Raw genomic sequence first — 22,905 nt, 5'->3', positions numbered from 1 at the left:
GGGCAGAGCACATATGTGCTATGGGGAGAGCCCTGTCACAAGTCTGGCTGCAGGGATGCCCGTGTCACAGGCAGGCTGTCCAGAAAAATGCTGAACGGCTCACCTGAGCACAGGTGCCATGCGTGGGTGATGGCTGTGTAGTCTGGCTGCACATGTTCACGCCCTGCAGCAGCAATGTCCATCTTTCAGCCAGTCTGCCTTCACTTAGCACAAACATAGAGCCTTCAGAGCACCTCAGGGCAGGGTCGCTTTTAAAATGTTCCCCAGGTACAAAATGTCTTGGCAGAAGCCTTGCCAGGAAGAGGCGAGCAGTGATCTTGAAGTCAGGCTTAGCAGAAAAAATGTGTCATTGCTAAATGTAAGCTCTCACATAGGAAATATGAAACAACATAAAACCAACATCTACCCGTGGAATAAATATGCTCCTCAACGAGCACAGCAAAGCAGATGTTGAGCTCCAGATTTCAAACTTTCTCTACTTGCACCTTGGAGGATCAGCACAAAGGCAACTAACAAGGAGCCCCAGCCAGGCCCAGCCTGTGGGGCCTGAAGTGACAGCCAGCAGCCCATCTGTGGGCAGGGACATGGCCACCATCACTGGCACGCAGGGAGCTGGACACAGGGAGCTGGGAGGTGGCAGGGAAGGTGTCCCTGGACACAGGGAGCTGGGAGGTGACATGAAACACCAGGGCTGCCCCAATTGCCAGGGCCAAGTGACCTGATGCCAGCCCAGCAGAGATCCTCAGCACTTCCAATCCCACCATGAAAGAAAGCCCTTGGCCAGAAGAGCAGGGGGGGTTAGATTGAATATTAGGAAAAATTTCTTCCCCGAAAGGGTTGTCAAGCATTGGAACAGGCTGCCCAGGGAAATGGTGGAGGTATTTAAAAGCCATGTAGATGTGGCACTAAGGGACATGGTTTAGTGGTGTTCCTGGCAGTGCTGGGTTAATGGTTGGACTTGATGACCTTAAAGGTCTTTTCCAACCTCAAAACTTCTGTGACCCAGTGGATGCCCAAGAGCAGGAAGGCAAGAGCAGCACAGGAGTAGCTGGCAGGTGACATGGGCTGGGCACTGGAGCAGCCGAGCCTTCATCTGCCCCCTGCATGGAGCATTATCTCATGAAAAAGAGGGATTAACAAATGTCCAGGGTATACAAGTGCTTCCAGTCTCCTATTCAAAGCTTGTATACCTGCAGCAGAGCAACAAGAAGCCGGTGCGCAAGGTGCCCATTCAGCTCTCAGAGCAATTGAATTATCTCCAGTGGAATCACAGTGCTGGCCAAAGAGACAAAGTTAAATCGTAGCAAGGTGCAAGTGCCTGGGAATGTAATATTCCTGATAAATGGCCAGATGACATGTGCTGTTATACAATCTAAGGTGCAATTTGGGCGATGACAATAGTCCCTGGAGTTTCCATTTTCAAACAGCCGCTTGGTTCAATCCAATCCATGTCAGAGCAGCTTTGCTGGGGTGAGTAAGTAGAGCTCATTTGTGCTATTACATGGGGAGCAAGGAAAAGGAGCGGAGGAGTTGCTTGAAAATGAAAAATAAGGAAAAATAAAAGGGCATCTGGAAGAATGGCAGCCCTGGTGGGCTGTGCAGGGATCAGGGGGTGCATGGGTGAGCATCATCCTGCCAGCCCCAGCCCAAAGCCCCTGGTCCCAGGCGGGTGCAGAGCATGTGTCCGTGGCTGGCCCGGTACCATCGGTGCCCTTGTGCCTGAGCGTGGTTTTATCTCCACGTTTCGGTGTTTCTTCAGCAACCGTATGATTATACTGTAATCACGATGACACTGCTCCTGGGTGCAGCAAACAGCACGATCATTAAAAAATTCATTTCAAAATCTTCCTGGAAGCTAATAAATTTTACAGCAGTTTCAATCCTTTCTCATTGCAACAAAGAAAAGCTTAGTTCCAGACAAATTAAAAGTAAATTGATTGCCTTAGGGGAATCTATTCAAATATCACTTTTCCATGTTAGAAATCTCTTCCTGAAACAAGAAGAGGAGAGCCAGGGAGAGCTAGCACGGGAATGATGTGGAAAAGCAAATCATTAAATCTCAGTTCATGAAACTAAAGTGGGGAGGGGGGGTGGTGGGGGATGGAAATCAAACTTAAAATAAAATGCAAATGTCTCACTGGGGTGCGGGTCTAACATTTGTGACGGAATTTATGAATAATAAATATGAATAAATAGTAAACATGAAGGGATCAAACACTGCTGTTGATGTTTACTCATGGTTAGCCATCTTTCATGGACAATGTGCAACTGCATTATTTAACACTCCTCTTCCAGCTACATTGGCATTTCTTTTCAACTCCAGCACCTTCATTATCTCTGGGGGTGCGTGCCACGAGGTGTGAAGCACGTCTCCAAGCCCCCGGGCAGCACCCACCGCCCTCGGTGCACCAGCAAAAGCCCATTTTCCGTCCGCCTCCGCAGCCTGGAGCAGCAATCCACCGCGTTAGACTCCAGATAAAATAATAAGCTCAAGCAAAATCCAAGCAGTCCCCAGCCATGGTTCATCATCTGCTTATAAATTAAGACTCCGCACCTCTCCCTTATCTCCTGTAATAGCATAATATCAGGAAACGAGAGGTGGGGAATAGTGTATTATATTTTTGACCTATGGGCTTTTACAGAGACTTCCTTCACTGTTCCTAATATGAAAACTCCAGCCAATGCAGAAATGTAATCCTGGCGTGGCTTCCCTTGCACAATGCTCAGAGGATACTAATAACCAGGGACAGTGACAAATGCTCTGTACTGCAACGAGGAGCCTTTCTTTTCCTCTCTTTTTCCATTGTTTGGCATTTATGCACACTAAAAAAATGCTGTATTTTCAATCCTGGATTGTCTGTCCCGACACAGGAGGTCAGCAGCGCTTGGACAAAGCCAATGCCTGCGAGGAATTATTTTAATGGAACAAAGGATGTGAATTGGATTAATTTATCAGGCAATTGCTGATAAGGACCCATGGCTGAGTGCAGCTCATGGGCAGAGCTTCTGTAGTGGTCAACAAAGAGATGTGATGGGGCTTGGTTCCAGCTGCTGCAGATACATACAGCTCCCTGGAAGCACCAAGCAGCCACACTGATTTACACCAGCCAGGGGGTTGGCCCATCCACTCTTCGCCTGCTCTATATCGCCATTAATAATGCCCTTTCTTCTGCAGAACGGTTCCTGTATCATGAATGAAGACTGACATTGAGACGCAGAGGGGTTCCTGCCTGGCCACACACCGGAGAGCTGAGAAGAGGTTTGATGCAAAATAATACTTTCTCCGGAAAAACACCTTCCCAGGCCCGCTGGAGCTGCTGGGATGAGCAGGCATCTGTGGGATGCGAGGCGATCACCCGAAGCAAGAGGAGCTGGTGTTTGGGCACACCGTGCACTACTGTGGAGTCAGACTTGGAAGGTATTATGGGCTGGAATGCAATTTAATGCTGGCTGCCCACCTTTATCCAGGATGGTAGGCCAATCCCCACCTTATTCACAAGGCAAAATTAATTGCCTTTCAGAGGGATAGTGGAACGCATCACTTAAACTCCAATTAATCCTGTTCTTAAGTGGTCCACAGAGCTCGTGCTGGCTCCTGAGTGGTGGGGATTTCACCTCTGAAACTTCCCTACTCACACCTTGACACAAGGCTCATCAGCATCCTAAGTGATGCCAGGATGCAGAATCTGGCCCTGGGAGAGGAGAGCAGAGCACTCCAGGATCCGATACAGACCTTTTCCATCTCAAACCGTTACGGCTCCGTAATTCAGAGGCACCACTCCCATTAATGTGAATGGCAGTTGCTGTGGTGCCTGCACGAGTGCAGAATACAACCCTTTGACTTCATTACTGGAATTCAATTTCATTAACACTGGATACAGAGGGATTGTCCTAAATACACTCTCTCTTGTATTTTTTTCATGTTAATGCAACCATTTGAGTATATTATACCCTGCAGAGATGGAAACATTTCTAGTCTGTTTAAACACATTTCCCACAATTGGGAGCAAAACTTTGTCTCCATTTATGCCTTTGACACCAGCTGCCTTCCATTTAATGGGACTTTAGTCACTAAAGCAAATTAATCCAAAGGTTACTTTTCTCTGCTATTGTCAAATCTGAAAGAGCCAAATTCACATATTCTGCCAGGGTAACATGGGACCAGCCAGGCAGCCACATTCCAACAGCAGCAATAAATCGAATTATTACCCTGTCCCATTCAAAATTAGGCCTTGCTCAGAAAAAAAAAAAAAATAGCTACTCAATGAGTCTCATAAAAACCCAATGCAACAGAAGTCACAACAGGGGACGTATGAAGCAATTCCCGGTTGCTCACACTGGGCCAGCCAGCGCCTGCTGGAGCAGCATCCCTGCCCTTGCTCTGCACCCTTTGCAGGGCTTCGGGGAATGCAGCACCTCCCTGGGCCAGGACAAAGCAGAACCATCCATTCTCATCCTCTTGCAGGGATGCAGAGGCACAGGGTGACAGCAGGAGTGGAGCCAGAAGCAAGACCCCCACCTGCCCCCTCCTCCCACACACCCGCCCATGGCGGCTCTCCCGTACCTGCCAGATTTCTGGTGCTTCCACTCAACAAGTGAGAAACAACAGAGCTGAGGTTATAAATGCTGATACATAATTTACTCCTATTATCAAGATTAAACACATCTTTGCATGCTTAGCATAAAACAACTGCCTTTCCCCAGATTTCTCAAGGACACGCATAAACTTCATTATTATCTAAATAATCAAAAGAGTATTTCAATAGAATATTTAACTGTCTGCCTACTGGAAACTCATACCCTTAATCTAACACTGATCCTCTGTTGTCCTTCATGTAAATATTGTTGGGACGTCAGCCAAAGCCTAGGGAAGTGAGCTTCATCTTGGTGGATGGGAATCTCTCGTGTCAGATACAGTCAGCCTGACTAATGAGACCTACAGCTTGCCAAAACCTACAGCCTCACTGTCTGTTCCAGCCATTGAACGCGCTCAGAAACCCAGTGGCACCAGCCCAGCAGTCTACAGATCCCAATCAACTATCAATAGCTTAAGTGTAAGTGATTGTGTATGAAGTACGAGCCAAATGTGTTTCCTTTCTCAGTTTTAGGACCTCCAGTATTGTTATTGCACCAGTAATGCTTGCACGGAATTAATCATAGACGTACCCACAAGGCAAAACATTATGAGAAGCTCTTTGTACTTTCTAAAAGTGCACAGCTCTGAAGAGCAGAGGGAGCTGGAAGGCTTCCCAGCACGATGGGGCGTTCCCTACTGTGGAGAGATAGATGGGGAATTTTTCTCTCCTTTTTTTCTAACCCAAAAGCGTTGGTTGCTGGCCATCTCTCCTCACGATATTGACCTCTTGCTCCACCGCCCAGGAGCCCCGCATTATGCCCTCCCTGGTGTTCTACTTTAACTCTTTTCCAGACTAACACAGGGTTTTTTCATGCTGGTGGATAGTATCATAGAATTGTTTGGTTGGAAAAGACATTTAGGATCACCGAGTCCCTCACTCTGCCAAGCCCACTACTAACCCATGTCCCTCAGCACCTCAGCTACACATCTTTGCAATATCTCCAGGGATGAGGACTCCTGGACAGCCTGGGACAGGGGCTGACAACCCACTCAGGGAAAAAGTTCTTCATCTCCCATCTAAATCTCTCCTGGTGCAACTTGAGGCCATTTCCTCTTGTCCTATCACTCGTTAGTTGGGAGAAGAGACTGACCCGCACTTCCCTAGAATCTCCTCTCAGGTAGCTGTACAGAGTGATCACGTCTCCCCTCAGCCTCCTCTTCTGAGGAGGTGGCAGGTGCATCAGACTCATGGCCACCAAAAGAGACCACACATTGCCAAAGCCAGGGAATGTGGCTCATTTGATTCAGACAAACCTTTGTTCTGGCAATTAAGTTTTCCTTCGGTAATCAAGAGAGTGATCATCGTGTATAAGTATACACATAAAAACACTATTAGGCCAAGAGTCAAATCTAAAACTTAATTATAAGCTTAGGGAAACTACCTTACCTGCAGCTCATGGACAAGCTCAATTTCCAGCAATGCAGGTGGACGCCCACCCCATCCCATCCCATCGCATCCCATCCCATCGCATCCCATCCCATCGCATCCCATCCCATCCCATCCCATCCCATCCCATCAGCCCCACAGCCATGGAGGTGAGTTAGAAAACATGCCCTCAAATTGGTCTAGGGCTGTAAATTGAAGAGCTGCAGGGTGACAGCTGAACAGGAATGGAAAATAACCTCCTTTTCATGGCTTGTATAAGCACAAAGGAAGCAATTGGCTCCACAGCCCCAGCCCTCCCAGCCAAGGTGATGCCAACCCATGGGTGCCCGTCTGACGTGAGGGGTCTGCATGCCCCTCTGGGGTCCTGCCACACGCTCCTGTCCCATGGCACCACCACAGAGAGCAGTCCTGCTCCCCAAGCACTGCTGGGCGCAGTGAGCCCTGCCCCAATCTCTGCCTGCGCAGCCTCTGACCAGTTCCAGTTTGTCCAAGGTGCATTTCTGCTGTGCTGCCCCAAGGTCAGGCTGGATTGTGTTGGCTCCTGGCCCTGGTTCACAGGGATGTCAGCTAAATTGCACCACAGCATCATTACTCCCAGTGATGGTGTGACAGACAGACAGAGCCCAGCTGGAATTTCAAAACCTAAGCACTTTGCAACACTGACAGGCAAGAAAAATAACCCACCAACCCACAACCCTCTTAGCCTGAGCAGGTTTTATCTGGAAATACCCGAAGCTAGTAAGTATAAGAGCCCACAAAGTCATTCCTCCTGAACCACTTTTCTGACCAAACCTTTTAACTGTCACTGGGAAATAAAGAGCGATAGGCACCAGCCCCAGCCAGTGTTACCTGATTAGTCTAGTCCCCACCACATCCTTAACGTGGCCTCTCTTCAAAGGGATAAAGCAAGGCTGAAGTGACTGATGTAATTTGGTGCTTTTAGGCAGAGTTAGCACTAGGTGAAGAGTGAAGTTCATTATGCTGGAGTTCACCACAGGGCTGCAGCAGCCATGAAGATACGGCCAGTGCTGGTGCTGAGCCGCTGGATGTGCCGTGAGTGGGTACCTTTAACCCAAACATGTTCCTCTGTGCTGGGAATCAGCCTCATTTCCCCCCCCTGCCCTGAAGCACAAGAAGGGAGACGCAATGGGAATGCAGGCTGTGCAGTCCTGCAGTAATCCTGCTGGAAATCTCCACAGGGATCCACCCTCGCTGTCTGCAGCACGCAGATGTAACACTGCCTCTTTGCCACTGCACACTCGCCTCCTTTCTGAAACACTTACACATGCAGTATGCATTAGAATTAAAAAACCATTAAACTCGGAAAGGAAAAACTTTGACAGGATGTGTAATATACTAAGTATAATTAATTAAATTGGATGAGGCACAGGGGGACGAGAGAAGAGTGGATGGAGACTGTTCTTGGAAAAGGGATGGTAATGCACTAATGTTCAGTGTGTGCCATTAAGTAAGAAACAGCCTTGGAAGAGGCGAGGATGAGCAACAGGGGCTTCAAGAGATGGCACCAGCCAGTTGGGCACCTTGGATGCACATCAAAGAAGGTGATAGCACAAAATGTTGACAATTAAAGCTCTAAAGAAAGTTATAAAGAAGGTGGAAAAGGCGCCTGAGAAATGGAAGAGCAAAAATAGCATGCAGGCTGGTAAACAGCAATGCCCTACTACTGACAACCTCCTCCAGAGAGCTCCTCTTCCCCAGCTCGCCAGGACTTGAGGCACTGGACCACCTTCACCCCCCAGTACCAGGCTCTTGAGGCCACCATGGGCATCAGGGCAGGCAAAAGGAGATTAACCCTGAAAAGCATCTGGCTCTTCATGGGGTTATTCAGTTATTTTTACCTTCTAGCGTGGGCAGCAACCCGCTGCATCCATCCCCACCGGCAGCAGCTGTGGTGGGGTGGGAAGCAGCAACCGAAGCCAAAGCCAGGGAAGGAGCATCAAAGATGGCTCCAGCCGACACAGCAGGCACAAACTGATGAGACAGCCACAGTCTGGCTGTTCAGCAGGACAAAGTTTTAACAGGCTTAACAACAGCATCAGCACTGATCATTAGGCAATTACAACTGCTGAAAGTTGACAAAGCACCAGGACCAAATGAATTATCTCCCCAAATCCTGCAGGCAGGAGCATGGGAAAAAAAAAGTCATTGTCAACAGCCTCTGATAGCTCACTGGGTGCAGGAGCAGTAACTGGAAACTAAAGGGTTGCTTGTTTATTTGCTATTTGGAGAGATAAAAGGGAAAGGCCAGGAAATGAGGTCTTCAAAAAACACTCTCATCATTTAGGGAGTGGTGGGAGGGAAGGTCCTGGAAACACTGACACAGCCAGGATTGCTCAGACCCTGGGGATGTCTGATTCAGCGAGGAAGGGACTGTGTGCATTCTGAAAGGGAAGACAGACTTTGGCTGGGGGAGTTCATACCTGAATCATCCCCAGTGTGGTTACTTGCTCAACTCCGCACATTCATGCACATCAGCCAGTGCTGGCCAAGGGGACAGCCATGAGCTCTTCTCCTTGAGGACATGCCAAACTCCACTCCTCTGGGGATCTGCAGAGCTCAATCCATGTGGGGCCACAGTGACTCCCTGCTCTGCTCCCTCGCAAACCAGGGGTGATGCTCAGCTTTGTCATACTGTGCTTCTCAATCACAGTCCTTCAGTTTGAGTGACTAGGCACGCTTTTAGGAAAAACATGCAAATGTGATTTAAAGACTCTAAGTGATACAGAATATATCACATCCCTTGGGAACCTATTCCAGGGGGTAATTATTATAATTCCTAAAATCATGCATCTCATTTGCAGCTAGAATTTTCCAAGGCAAACCCATCCTCCAGCAGCTGCTCTGCCTTGTTTGCTGGATTAGAGAGCTGTTCAGTAGCAGATATCGTCTTCCCGAGTTCACTTCTGAGCACCAGCTGAGCTGACCAATGTCTCAAACAAAGCCCAGAGCATGTCCCCTGAGGATGCCATCTCTCCTGAGTCCTATTTCAAGCCCAACAGTCTCAAATGAAAGAGTCCTGCTGGATTCAACAGACTTTGAGTCAGGTCCTAAATCTCCAGACACGTGTTTGGACAGTGAAAGCCAATGCCTTTGGTTATATCCAGAAGCTCCTGATGCAGAACAATCTCCAGAAAGCAAAGGGATAGTTCTGCACTGACAAAGCATCTCCTCCCCACCCGTTTGCCTCAGCTTGGTGGTCCCTGACAGGCACGTCTGCCCAGTGAAGGGCTTGTATGGATTTTTATAGTGAATTAATTTGACATGTCTATCCAATAACAATGGAGGAAGACTGACAAAGCAGAGGTCAGGCGATGAGGGAGCTGCAGGTAGAATTGCTCATTTTAATTACTTGTCTTCATTAATGAGAGGTTCCTGGATCCTACAGTGATGACTAATGGGTCAAAATATTTGCATGAGTGAATATACTTCCACAGATGAACACGTGGCGAGAGGGTGGAACAGATACAGAATTCCCTTTGATTTTACCAAAGGCGTTTCCACTGCAAAACAAAGTGACTTCCCAGAGCCCAGCAGCGTACCAGAGGGGAGCAACCCTAGATGCAAGTCAAACATTTTTATGAGGCTGAAAAGTGCCCAGAAAAAGCACAGCTGAAAGTGGAAAGAAGTGATGAATGAGGCAATACTTGAGCTGTTTGTGTCTCCCTGGCACTTGAATAAGCTGGATACGAGCATCACGGCTACCTGTTCTCCTGACAGCGCTGAAAGGAAACAAAAGTTTGGAACAAGCCAAACACATTCAATTTGCCTGAATAATTTAGGCTGCTGAGTTATCATGTGCCTCATGGACTGTCATCGAAAAAAAAGCTGTATTGCAGAGGAAAGGTCTGTAAATCAATGCATCTGAGGAACCAAAACTAATCAGAGAGCGGCTGCAAAAGCACTGCCTGTCAGAACAGATGCAGGACATGGAAGTCAACTGGGAAGTGCCGCAAGGCAGACAGCAGCTCTGCACTCCCAGGCATGGCGTCTCAGTAAATGCAGAGAGTCAAAAAACAAGAAACAAAGTCCAGTATATATATTTTCCCCACACAGGGCCCCACCTGGGTGTGCCAGACCCTCCCCAAAGGTGTTTATACCCTCCACTAACATACCTACCGCTCCCAAAAAACGCCTCTGGCTCCCTGACCTTTCCTGAGTTACTGCTATGTACAGTTTCAGCTCCAGCTTTCTCGCCAAATTCCTCTTCCCAAATGGGAGATGCCCTTTGTAACTTCTCACCGAGCTGTCTCAAATCCAGGAGCACAGTCAGTTGAATTATGAAAGCCATTCCTCTTGCAGGGCGAATCCAGAGGCCCCTCGCCAGGCCCGGCAGCAGTTCGCCTCTAAAACCAGCTGACTGGAGAATGTGCCTGAGCAGACAAGGCAGCACCGTCTGCTCTGCTCGCACCAGTTCCTCTCCTGCCTTCTATCTTTAATGAAGCCAAGGCTTCCAAAGCAGTCAGAGGAAATCAAGTGCCAGACCTACTTTGGTTTGCAAGCGATGTGGACACCCACCTTCCTTGGGCTTCTTGCAAAAATTTCCAACCAACACGCTTCGCTTTTTCATTTTTCACATTAAACAGCACGAGAACAACCACAACAACAAGAAAACCTACTCTCTCCAGCACACAGCCAGCAAAGCAAAGTCTTCTCCCTAGAAAGGGTCAAAAGCTTCTCACCTTTAACCCCCTCAAGCTGCAGGCACCCAGCACCCCACAGGATGTGGCACCCCTCTGCCTTGCCCCCTCACCACAGGGAATCTCCCATGACCATTCCCACACCTCCAGCTGTGTGCCAGGGAGGCTTTGGGGCATACAGTTCTCAAGTGCTTCCGTAAGACTCAAGGTAGCATCTGTGGTGAAAGCTCACCAAATGATCCAAGATAGTTTTCTCCAGCTGGGACTGATTGAATATAGCCTGGGCACCGGATGATGTGGGAAATCAGTCGTAGCCGAGCATAAATTGCATGCATAGAGGTAATTACTGCAGCACAAGGTTGGTAGCACCACTACCCACATGACAGTATCTCTCAGCAATTTTCATTTCCTATTGCTTCAATTCAGAGAGGGGTTTTTTCATCTTTTTTTTTTTTCCTTCTTTTTTTGTGGTTCAATTTTCTCCTTTTCCTACAGGGACTGAGCCAAGAAAACCTAACCCGTTCTGCTTCCCCGACAGCAAGTCATTTCACACATCCAGATGTCCTATTTACTACCCCCAGACCACGAGCCCAACCCGTCTTGGCCCAAGTCCACTTCTCTTCCCTGAGTGTGGCCATGGCTGCCCGAAGGTGAAGTGACACAGCAGTGACCATCAGTGACCTGCTGCCGTGTGCCATCCCCCGCAGCACACTGTAGCTCTTGGTAATGAAACACAACATGTGAGCAGCTAATGAAGCTGGTTACAAAGCCAGGCGTTCTCCACACTTGAAAAAGGGTGAAAATACGATAAGGAAAAAGGGAACAAAAAAGGGTTTCTGCTGAAAAATAGAAAGGGCTAATGCTGAGAGTGGGGAAAACTGATCATTACTATTATAGATATTCAGCAAAATGAGAGCCACATTATGCTTACTGTGATTATACACATTGTGGCTAGCATGTATCTATAACATACTTGCTATAAAGAACTTATTTTCCAAACAGACACAGGGGTTAAATGCAGGATGGGAAAGGAAATCACTGAGCAAAGGCACCACAAACCCAGCCAGAGCCTGGCACAGCCTCACACCCCCGCTCCCGGCCCAGCCTGCCCCACTGCGCACCTGCATGTCTACCATGAGGAAAGGGTGACCAACCTCTTCATAATTCTGTGACCCACTTAAAAATATCTACTTTCCCACATTCATATATGCTGTATGAGAAATAAAACATAGCACTCGTGAGTTTTGAGTGGCAGCACTTCCCCCAAGACAGATAAAAGCTGCAAGTTCTCTTTGCTGTTTGATGCCAATTATTACAGAGTTTTGACTTATATATTATTACATAGATCATTTAGTAAAACAACCTACATACAAACTGAGTGGTATGTCTCCCTTCAGCAGTTATCTGCTGGAACCGTCGCAGTTTAGACACTCACCCATCCACATTGTAGTTCAGAAACGAGTGGGCTCCTTTCCCTGCTCCTGGGGCAGATGCAGTCTCCTGCCCTGCAGCTCTCTACAGCACACAAGCACAACCACGAGAGGTCCAAAGGATTTCTCTATATTGCGCTTCCAAAGTAATTTGCACCACTTGTTTTCCAGGAAAAAAGAAATACAGGTACCCAACTGTACCACCCCCTCCAGAGCTGCCAGTACCCTCATGCATCCCAGAGCTGCTGGGTGCATGTCCTGACACAGCATGACAGGATTGAGCCTGATGGCAACTGCCCGTGCCCAGAAGGCTGCTCTGAAACCCAGGGTCAGTGTGCTGTTTGTGGTGATTATTCCTTTAATAAAGGGTCCTGTATTTTCCAGTGGCTGCAAAATTGATGCAGGTTGCCATGGTAAGCACACACTTTCCCATTTACTTGAATAATAGACAGCTTTGTATAATTCACTGATTTCAGATGATTTCTCACCCCATGAGCAGGTCGCTCAAGTTACATAAGTCACCTGTTGTTTAGTCAATCTGGCAATTTTAATTAGAATAAATTTTTATGATTCCTCTTCGCAATACTTAGAGCTGCTCTGCCACCAGAATGCTGAGATGTCTGTAAATTATACGGGCTCCAATCACGTCTTTTTTTTTTCTGTTTTAATTACAGTAACATTGCAGCATTAATCATGTAAGCCTCCGTTAAACAAGTAACAGCCATCCTCCATCATAATTAAAAAGAAAGGCCAAGCAAACAGGAGCTTTGGAGTTTACCATATTTCCTCTGAAAACTGTATTTTAACTTAAGAGTTCCACAAACAGTAGTTTTATTTAGCTCTAATTAGTGTTGTGAAGGAAACACCGAAAGGTTAATAAGAGATGGTTAGTTCGTAATGCAAGTTTCCCAGTGCCAGCCCCAGCAGTTCAGTCTGTTTTCAGCGTCATTAACGATGTAGATTGATTACAGGAGGAGCTCAGGAAGTGCTGGCTTGCTGTGTTAGCAGAAGGTTCGGTTTTATTCATATACCTTCCCTACTGTTAAATATGATGGTCATTACCTTGACCATTTTGCTAGTCTTAACTGCTGTGAGACGGAAAGTGTTAATGGTTTCCTTAGAGGTTACTGGCAAGTGGGAAAAAATAAAAACTCCACGTGAGCCTTTTTTTGGCTTGTTTATAAGGGAAAAGGAAGCTGCAAGTTTGACTAAACTGTTTGTTTATCTTAGAAATATTTGAAAATCCAACTATTGTGTAGCAGTTTTGGAAAAGGATGATTTGGGAGAGCCAGGGTTAGCATCGTCCTGTCCTTCAGCTGAACCCTGGCAAAGGTCTTCCCTGTGAACCTTCTGCTTGGGCTAGTGTTGAGGAGCAGTTAACAAAACCAAGCACAAATAGGAACTGAAACTCTGTAATCAAAAACATCACCTCTTTGTATCTCCTATAAATTGCTCTCCAGTCACCCAGCAAAAATATGGGTAAGCAATAACTACATTTGACAAAATCTCATTAAAAACTACAATGAAATGCTAGAAACTCTCTAACTTTCTGAGTTGATCATTCATCCGTTACAAACCTACACCACGAGGCATGGATCCAAGTTTTAATTTTGCTCTCAAAGTTGCCAAAATATTCACATCTGGTGAATGCTGTCAGTGCTTGGATGGAAAAGACTTGAGGATCTAGAAGTTATAACTCCTGTGACCCTGGACCAAGTAACTTCAGTGATGGAGACATTGAGAGAGTTATCTTTGATGGAACTTGAAAACTGAAGAACAAGTGCCAGGAATGCAGGATATATCATAATGCTTCTTATGCAAACAAAAGATGTTGCACATCTGTTTGTTATTTAGTCCTGGTCTTGCAGAAAGGGATTGGCCTTCATTTATTGCTATGGATATGCCTTTGGTGTCAGCCCTGCCCCACCATCAGCTTCCAGCAAGGCCTGCCTCCTCCAAGCTGTGCTCCATGCCACAAAGCTGCAAATCTAAGGAAGCAGCACCACGAGGGATCTGTCTGTGCCAGACAGAGTGTCTGCAGTGGATTAAACCTCTGTGAGTGGCTGCTGCCCTGCTCTGCAGTGACACAACACAGCAGCGAAGGAAGCTGAGCCCATCAGAGCCCACTTCTGCCTGTCCAGACCACCCACTAAAGATGGAGCTAAGCACCATGTGCTTGGCAACAGTGAGGGTCATCCTGCAGAGAGACTTGTTAGTCTGAGTGCTTGACAGCTTTTTTTCCAGCTACAATCACCAATAAAAGATATTCCATCCCCCTACAAGCCCGACCGGGCAACATTAGCAGGGGTGGGCACAAGGGAAGGGTAAAGAGAATGCGTACAAAAGCATCAGCAACCACCATACAGACATCCATGAGCTGAGTTAGATGCTCAATACATAAATAGCTTTAAACTTTAGGAATCATAAGACAATCAGCTTCTCTTCCCAAAGCCCAGCTTAAGCCACTCATCACAAAAATCCTTCTCGGGGCTTTCAAAGTACTGTGAGAAGCTGACTGCTCCCTCCAGGCTGGCCACTGCAGGAGCACCACTGAGCTTACAAGGGCTGCTTCACTGATTGATCCACGCAATAATACAGAAATCAGAAGAGCTGTAATAATTGACATTGCCCTGTAAAGAAAGCTTATGGCATTTATCCATCTTAAGGGATGTGCTGTCACTCACATATGAATGTTAGACTTTATGTCTTGTGCTGCATATATGAATACAAGAAAGTAGGTATTTTTATTAATTTGTAGAAATTTCCAGAGCTGTATTTCCAGCCTCCAAAGCCCTAGAATATGTCACTTAGGTTTTCATGTACATACAGCTCTACAGAAAGGCTTTTCTGCAGAGTAAAAGGGAGTTGCAGGTGGAACAACTGCTGGAAATCAGCTTAAAAAATCAACAGTTTCTAATACCTGTGTTTGCCTCCAGTTAATACCATTAGTCATGTTCTCAATTCATGACAGAAATGCACTCAGATACTATGGAGATGAGCATAAGAACCAATTGGAATATTTTAGATAAAACCTGATCCCCTAAATGACGATGAATCTGAATAAATTGGGATGCAACCAGCAAGAAAAGGTTTGGTGCATATCATGTGCTGGGCTCTCCTCTACAGCCAAGCCTAGTTCTATGTTGTGTGATAGTATAAAGAAGACTAATTTAATAAGCATTTAATTTTAACCCATTTCTATTCAAAGAACCCTTCGTCTTGCTGGAGTTTATGAGACTTAGACACAACTAAACCACCTATGTGAGCAAAGGTACTCAAATGTGGAAATGTATGCAGGATCAGGTCTTTCCAGATGACAGTTTACACCGACCTTTACTGCTGAAAGAAACATGGAAGTGATGCTTTTAGAAGCAATCCTCTGTAGAGACACATTACTGACATTGCTTAAAACTCGTCTCATTTTGATTTTAAAGCTTTGTCACTATGTTACGGCTGCAGTGACTATTTCTAACACTGGATTTTTTTATCACTAATGTGTGTTTACTGTTTTTGTCTTTTCTTTTGGATCCTATTTTTATCTTAAACGGCAAATCACTGCTTCATTGGGCTTCATTAGGCCCACTGGGCTTCATTGGGCCAACGATTTTCCTTCTACAACTGATGGCAAAAATACCAGCCAGCACTAGGAATTAAGTTTGAAATCTGCTGCTTCTAACATTAAAAATGCATATTTGAGATAGTTCCTTTCTGATTTTCACTGGCAAGAGCTCCTGTGCCTTACAGAGTACAAGTGTGCCTTTGGCTCAAGGCAAAGCGAAAAAGGTAAGAGAAAATATTGCAGCAGATCTAGATGCCTGTATACATGCACACAAAGAAAACAAGCCAAACCTGCACAAACACTACGTTTGGAGGAGGACAAAGGGATTTTTTTTTTAAAAAAGTCCCAGTATGAGCAAAACCAAGAGAGGAATAACTACCTGAATCACAAAACAGAGTATCTAGCCTCAAAGATGCTAATTCAAGTCCTGAGGGATCTAATCAACCTCTTTGTTGAAGTAAGGATAAAACTTTTTGACAGCGAATGCTTTCTGATGAAATGGAATTTTCAATTACCCTGTGAAACATCTGGTCTGCGCTGCCATTCCCCGGGAAAAGCACCGCCACGCTCTGCAGTGTTGGAAAACATTTCACACTGAGATTTGCCCACTTTGGTGGGAGGAACAGGTGTTGGGAGCTTCAAACCCGATGGCAAAGCTCCTGCGATCGCCTGCATCTGCCCCTACTGGCCCACAGAGGCGATGCCGGGGATGGATCTCCGGCCTGGCACCAACACCACATGCATCACCCTCTTGCTCTTTCCTCCACTGCCCGACTTTGAGTCAAGGTTACTCCAGGACCTGGAGAAAATTCACCTCATATTGCAAGACACAAAGGAGAACCCCCGGGATACACTCCCACCTTCCAACAGACTTCGACCACCAACCCAAAATGTCACCGAGATCCAACAGACACTTCAGACTCTCCTTTGCTCACATGAATCCGTTTGGAAGTTCAGATGAGGACACTGTTAGAAAAGGAGTGCATATCAACTTCTAGCAGAGCTTAACACCTCCACAAATAAACAAACAAACAGCAGCCAGGCAATCACGAAAGGTGGAGCATCCCCTTCCTCAGCATCCCATTTGGTATCAATTAGCAAGGGAAGGAAAACAATTCTGGGAGATAATGAACTCCAAATTGGGTACATATTAGAGCAATTAAAGCAATCATTTCAACTGATGAATTTATAATCAATAATTCAGATCCTGAGGTAAAGAGGGACTGGGCAGAAGTCCTACTCACAAAAGAAGCAATGTGGCTGAGCTCCAGGTGGTATTTCTGATGACCTGCTGCTGCCCACTAAAGCTTGACACCCTCCACACTGATTTGTCATTTTCCTGGAAATCTAGGTCATTTCCAAAGAGAAAGAGCCCCTGCCAGCAGGACTGGCAGCTGGTCTCACTCCCACTCAAGAATGGCACCAAGGTGGTGAAAGAGTAGAGGGCCCAGAGGTCACCTGAGCACCTGCAACAGGTCCTTGGGGCTCCCATGGCCATGTATTCACCACCATTACCAGCTCATGCACTGGTTTAAGAACATGGAGATCGTTAGCACCAATGGGCAAACTCTGATGACTCTCCCAACATTTCTCTCCGAGATTAGAGGAGATGCAGGTGGTCAGGAATGGTAAGCAAAGGCAAAGCACAGGCACATGAGCTGCCAGGCTGCTCTGCAGCCACAGACAGAGTGCTGAAGGTGGTGCTGAGTCCACTGGTCCTGCATGTCCTTGGCAGTGACCTTGTGTTTTCTCCCCGCTCTGCCACTCTGACCCAAAACTGGGTAAAAATTACCATGCCAAACCCAGTGCTTTAATCGTGCGGGAACTGCTGTTATCGCTATCATCTCAGCGTCTTGATTTTCCTGATTGTTTTCTGCAGTCCCTGCTCAACAAATCAGCTCAGAAAATCTTCTCTTTAACCTTTTTGTTTCAGCTTCTGTGACAGTAACTGCTAACCTCCCTGCCTGCGCTGCTCCTCTCATTGCTCCACAGACACCTCGATACCCTCCCAGGCAAGTTCCTGCCGTGCCTCCTCACGAGACAGCCCGTGTCCCGCGGGACAGGAGAGCTGCCCCACACTCTCTCCTGCCTGCAGGTCCAGCTGGATGGCAATGCCTGAAATAAACCAGAGCCAAGAGCGCCAACCCCCAGGCCATGGCGAGACCAGGAGCCAGACACACAGGTTGTCTTTGGAAGTTGCCTTCAGGAAATACTCCTGATTTTGGAGGAGGATATTTTATATGCAATGAGGAGTTCATGTTAGAATGGATTGGGCCATATTTGTTTCCATCTGATTCCTCTGATGAGGTCTGTCTCCAACTCATTCTCTTTAACTTATTTGCATTGTTATCTGGTGCACAACAGAGCCAGCACGAAGACTTATCAGCAGTGTAATCTCTGTAAAACCCTATCTGCAGTCCATTGAGATCGGAGGGGTTTTTGCAGAAGAAATGTGACAAAAAATTAACAGATGTTGCTCAGACAATTCAACGGGATGGGAATCAATTATGAACATTTCTGCTCCTACAGTCATCCCTTACTCCAAACGCATCTTAGGAAACCCTCTCCTGATCGAAATGAAAAAGCATTCCTTTGTAATAGAAGAATAATAAATGATAGCTATCAGCCTGCATTCTCTGACACGGTGCCGGTCCGCAGAGAATTAAACTGCCACTGTACAGTTATATAAATGTTTAATTTTTTTCATCTTTGGCCACAGTAGGGTTGTCTGGAAATACATTATCTCTGCAGATGCCATCCCTCTCCAATTAGTGTGGCTGGCAGTGTGGAATGGGTAGGTGACCTCTGCGTTCCCCTCCTCGCAGAGTCTTACAGGGTTAACTACGTCCATTTAACAGACTCTATCGAGAATTAATACAGCGATCAGCTTCCCTCCAGAAGAAAAAAAACCCATTCGGTGGCGCAGATGGCAAGAACTCTCTCTCCCCCGTTTGACTCTTTTATGACAGCAAAACAAAGGCTTTTAATGATGTTTACCATGAATTGAATTAAACAGATGAAGACCAGTTCATAATCACAGCATTTTGTTTTCATATCCTTAAGTCTTTTAGCAGTGGGGCTTCCAGTTGAGCCTCAGCTACAGCTTATCTCAAGATATAGCCAAGCGCCCCGAGGCTCCCCTGCGCCCGAGCACCAAACTGCATTCAGGCTTCTTAATTGAAAAAGACAGGATGTTTGCCTAGGATGTTTGCCTCCCTCAGACATTAAAAGCGACATTCATGCCCAAGTACAAATGAAGGCTTGGGCTCAGCTGAACTCCTCTGACTTCTTTCCTCTACCTAACACTGGTCTGGTTTCGGAGCAGGACTTCATCCTTGCACATAGGGATGCGTAGGAGTAGAAATCCCACCGTCTGTTCGGAAGAAAAGCTACAAATCCTCACCCACTGGCCTGAGCTAATCCCTCGTGGGATGCCTGGCTAATTGCCTACACACTCCACTGACCTTTTGGACAAGTTGCCTGGCCGGTGGCTGAGCATGAGCTCTGGGGCCGGTGAGCAAAGCGTGCAGGGAAGGGCCTCAGAGAGGAGCACAGGCAGGGACCAGCCCCGGGCACAAGGATGGGAATTCCAGCCCTTGTCCCAACTCTGCTGCTCGCCCACTGTCAGGCGGATGCACAGGGCCTTGGGTTTTCTGCCTGTGAAACAGAGGATAATCCCACCTGCTTGCTTACCTGACAGGCGTGGCATGAAGATTAATTTCCACCTACTCAGCACTCTGATGATGTACAGCCTCACTCCCGGCAAGCACTGAGCATCCTCATTGTACACCCACCGAGGCGGCACTGCCTCTCAATGGGGCATGTGAGGGCTGGGGGGATGGTGCACAGCCCCCCAAGGCGCACGGCGGTGGCTCACCTTGCTCGGGGCCCTGGGAGCCCATGGAGGGGACGCTGGTGTTCAGCACGTCATTGACAGCCGTGTCGCAGTAGAGCCCCCGCTGCACGTCGTGCTCACTGTCCGTCTGGTCACTCTCCTCGTGGCCGCTGTCCTTCAGACTGTTCCCTTCCAAGTCCTTGAACGTGGAGCTGCTGGGAGAGACACAGCTGTGACTGACTAGGTGGGATGAGGTGGCCCCTGCCACCCCACAGTGCCCAGGGACAGGCCTGGGACTGCTCCCCCAGCACAGAGAGCTGGGAGGGGATCCTGGGGAGCAACCCCTGCTCAGCATCACAGCACTCCAAAACACAGCATGTGCCTCACAGGTTGCTTCTGCCCATGGTCAGGCTGCTGGTGGTATCATGGAGGCTGAGAGTGAAGTAGGAAATCTAAAAAAGATACATTAAATGAGCCAGTTCTATAAGGAGGCTCCCTTGAACTGTATGACCTAATACCTAATATTGAAGTTACACAGGATCTAAACCCTAACTTTTTCGGCTATAGGACAAATCATAATTGCTTCAAGTTTGAAAACAAAAGTCTCTTTCCTAGAAAAAAGAATTTCTTTTCATGGTGATGATGCCATTCCTATTTTTAGAAATGACCTGATGATTCTGGGTCCAAGTTCACACAACTTTAAGGAGATCTGATCTGCGGTGGAGCTCCCTGACATCCCCTGCAAGCGGATCCCTCTAGACAGCAAGCTCTTCTCAAGAGCTTCTGAGGCTGGAGGGATGAAAGAGCTTTGTTTCTGATTGCACTGGGGATCCTTCTGGTGCTTCATACTGCCCTGTCAGGGGTGATGCCCATGCCACTCACTGTGGTGAGCAGCAAGGACATCTCGAGATGGGCTTGCCCTGGGTTGCACAGCCATCAGAGTGTCCCTGGGGCTAACCACCCTGCACCTCCTTCCACAGCCAGCCTTGGCATGGGAAATCTGCACCCACCAGGGAAAAACTACCTGCACCCAGGGCTCCAAACTTTCTGCTGGCTGATTTGGTGTGAAATGTCAGTGGAAGAAGGGCCCTGTGCTTCAAAGACCCAAAGAGATGGAGATTTTCATTACTTTGAAAAGCCCTTTTGCGTCTCCACGGAAACCAAGCAGACCACCTACCATCTGATGCTTTCCAAAAGCTCACGAGGGGGGAGCTCTGAAATACATATAAATTGGTAAACCTTCAAACATTACCTTTTAAATGAAGATGTCCCTGTTGAAGCCACTGACTTTGATTCCAGGGGACATCAAAGAATTTTAAAGTAAGAAAGCACTACAAATCTACAATTCATTTGTGTGTGCGTAGACGAGTGAGAGAAGCAGACAGACAACACGGGAAAAGTACAAATAGATTAATTAAAGTGCTGGATTTGAGAAGATTCGCTCACCAAAGATAGGAGAGCTACAACATCTTCATAAAGGCAAAGGATGAAAATGATGCCACAGTGTGTTACAGAAAATATTTTTTGTTCTTAGATGTCTGCACAGTGTTCCCAGCACCCCTTGTACTTAAGATGCAAGACAAAGGTAGAAAGCAAGGGGAAACGCTGTCCTACACAGAGCTGCTGCTCATAATGCGCAGGCAACTCGTGTTACAACGCATTTATCTTCCCCGCAGTGAACCAGACCGTAATGCAGCAGCCACACGACATGTTTCCGCGGCTGACACTTCTCTAAAGGATGGGCAGGTCTCAGGGAATCGGCAGCAGCAGCGTTTCCCAAATAATACAGCTTCGGAGTAAGCCCTGCTGTGGCAGGAGGGAGCGTTGCTTGCCTTTATCTTAGGTGTGAAGGAGGAAAGATTAATAGATTTGGGGCTTTTTTCAATGTGCCTGCAGACTCTGGCAAGCAGCAGCATGGCACGGGCAAGCCATCCCTCTTGCAATCACATCAGCATCGTTAAACATCATGAGCCACGCAGGCAAATATACCTGCCCTTCGCTAGCTGAACCCAAGCTGCTTAAACAATGCCCTCACAGCTCCCTTACTCCCTGTATTTTTAAGATGTAAACAAATGGGATCTCAGCCAGGCAGATAATTGGATTTTTTTACTGCTCAGATCCGATCTCAGCAGCTCAAGGCCGGCTCCTGCTCTCTGTTACACCCATGCTACAACGATGGCTTCTGCAGAGCCCCTGGGCACAAGCCTGCCGGGCATGGGCATGGGCACAGCCTTTGCATGCTCACTGCATCCCTTGGCCAGGCCCTGGGGAGAAAAGAGGAGGTGGGCAAAGAGCTGGTGGCCACCTCCTGCACCCGCACGCTGCATGGGGAGATGGCCCTGCAGCCCTACACGGCAGCTCCTGATGAGTATTGATCTTGCTGTGTCAGTGCCTGCCTGGGCCCCAGCCAGGGAGCAGAGGCGAGCTGGGCCGCCCGCCCCACAGGGCTGCTCGCCTCGAGTTTAACACAATCCAGAGGGGTTCAGCCAGATAACTCCACTGTTAACCTCCCCGAGACATTTCTTCACCACTGCTAAGCTCTAAGGATACCAGGGCTTTATCCAAACAGTTAAATTCCCCCAAGGGTAATTGCCAGTTTGCAACTGAACTGATGATTTCCTTTTTACCCATGGAAGAAAAAAGTGCTGTTTTGCTTCAGCATTCAAACCAAAACACTGAGAATGTACCCAACCCAATTATCTGCCCCCAAACAAGATTATTTTGTCTTCCCTTTCCTTCTCACCATTCAAATATATTATTGTAGTCCTGCTCCCTCAAATAGAATAAACTCCACAAATGTGAAAGCTATCTGGGTGACAGGACTCCACCCGATTCACTGCAGCTTCTCAGTGCAAGGGAGCCAAGGAGAAGAAAACAAGACTTGCCTTTACTGCAAACCAAGAGCGAGAGGACTCAGTAGGAAGTAAATACTGGTTTTAAGACTAAATGGTTACTCTTGGAATGTTTTGCATATTAGAAAAAGCAAGTAGTATACAACACAGTAAGGAAGACCATTAAATAATCAGGATTTGGCCAGGCAAAGTTAAGCGCTCTCCAGTGAGTCTACATACCTCTTTATTAAATGAGCTCTGCTGTTCACGTAGTTGGAATCGAAGGAGTAGTTTTCAGTCTGGAAGGAAGAAAAAGAAAAGGGAGATGTTTACAAGTGTGATTTCCCCATGTCTGGGAAGAGCTGGGTTTGCAGGGTCAGGATGAAAGCCAACAGCAAATCCCATGGGAAGGAAGGAGCATCCTGAAACAGGACAGACCCCAGCGAGCAGGATGGAGCCAGGCACAGAAAACTCCCATCCCTGTCAGTCTTTCCACCAGCTTTCACAAAAAGGAAAAAAAAGAAAAGGCTGGCTGGTGACCACAGAACAATTTGCAGAGAAGAAACAAT

The 22,905-nt window shown here is 47.2% G+C and overlaps 1 protein-coding gene across 2 annotated transcripts in view; it reads right to left on the bottom strand.

Annotated features, from left to right (window-relative positions):
• The window catches only part of PCDH19 (protocadherin 19), a 56,890-nt gene that overhangs the window by 7,010 nt on the left and 26,975 nt on the right, over positions 1-22,905 (bottom strand). Inside the window, exons 3-4 of one of the 2 annotated variants that reach the window (XM_062006852.1) lie at positions 22,577-22,635; positions 19,548-19,720 (exon numbers count right to left, since the gene is read on the bottom strand). In XM_062006852.1, coding sequence (XP_061862836.1) covers positions 19,548-19,720; positions 22,577-22,635 — 232 coding nt within the window. The remainder of the gene's footprint in view (positions 1-19,547; positions 19,721-22,576; positions 22,636-22,905) is intronic. The other variant, XM_062006853.1, reaches the window with a different exon arrangement.

The sequence above is a fragment of the Colius striatus genome, chromosome 13 (assembly GCF_028858725.1).
Source record: "Colius striatus isolate bColStr4 chromosome 13, bColStr4.1.hap1, whole genome shotgun sequence".
In the NCBI taxonomy this organism is placed as follows: Eukaryota; Metazoa; Chordata; class Aves; order Coliiformes; family Coliidae; genus Colius; species Colius striatus.
This window is presented reverse-complemented; position numbering and strand designations above follow the sequence as displayed.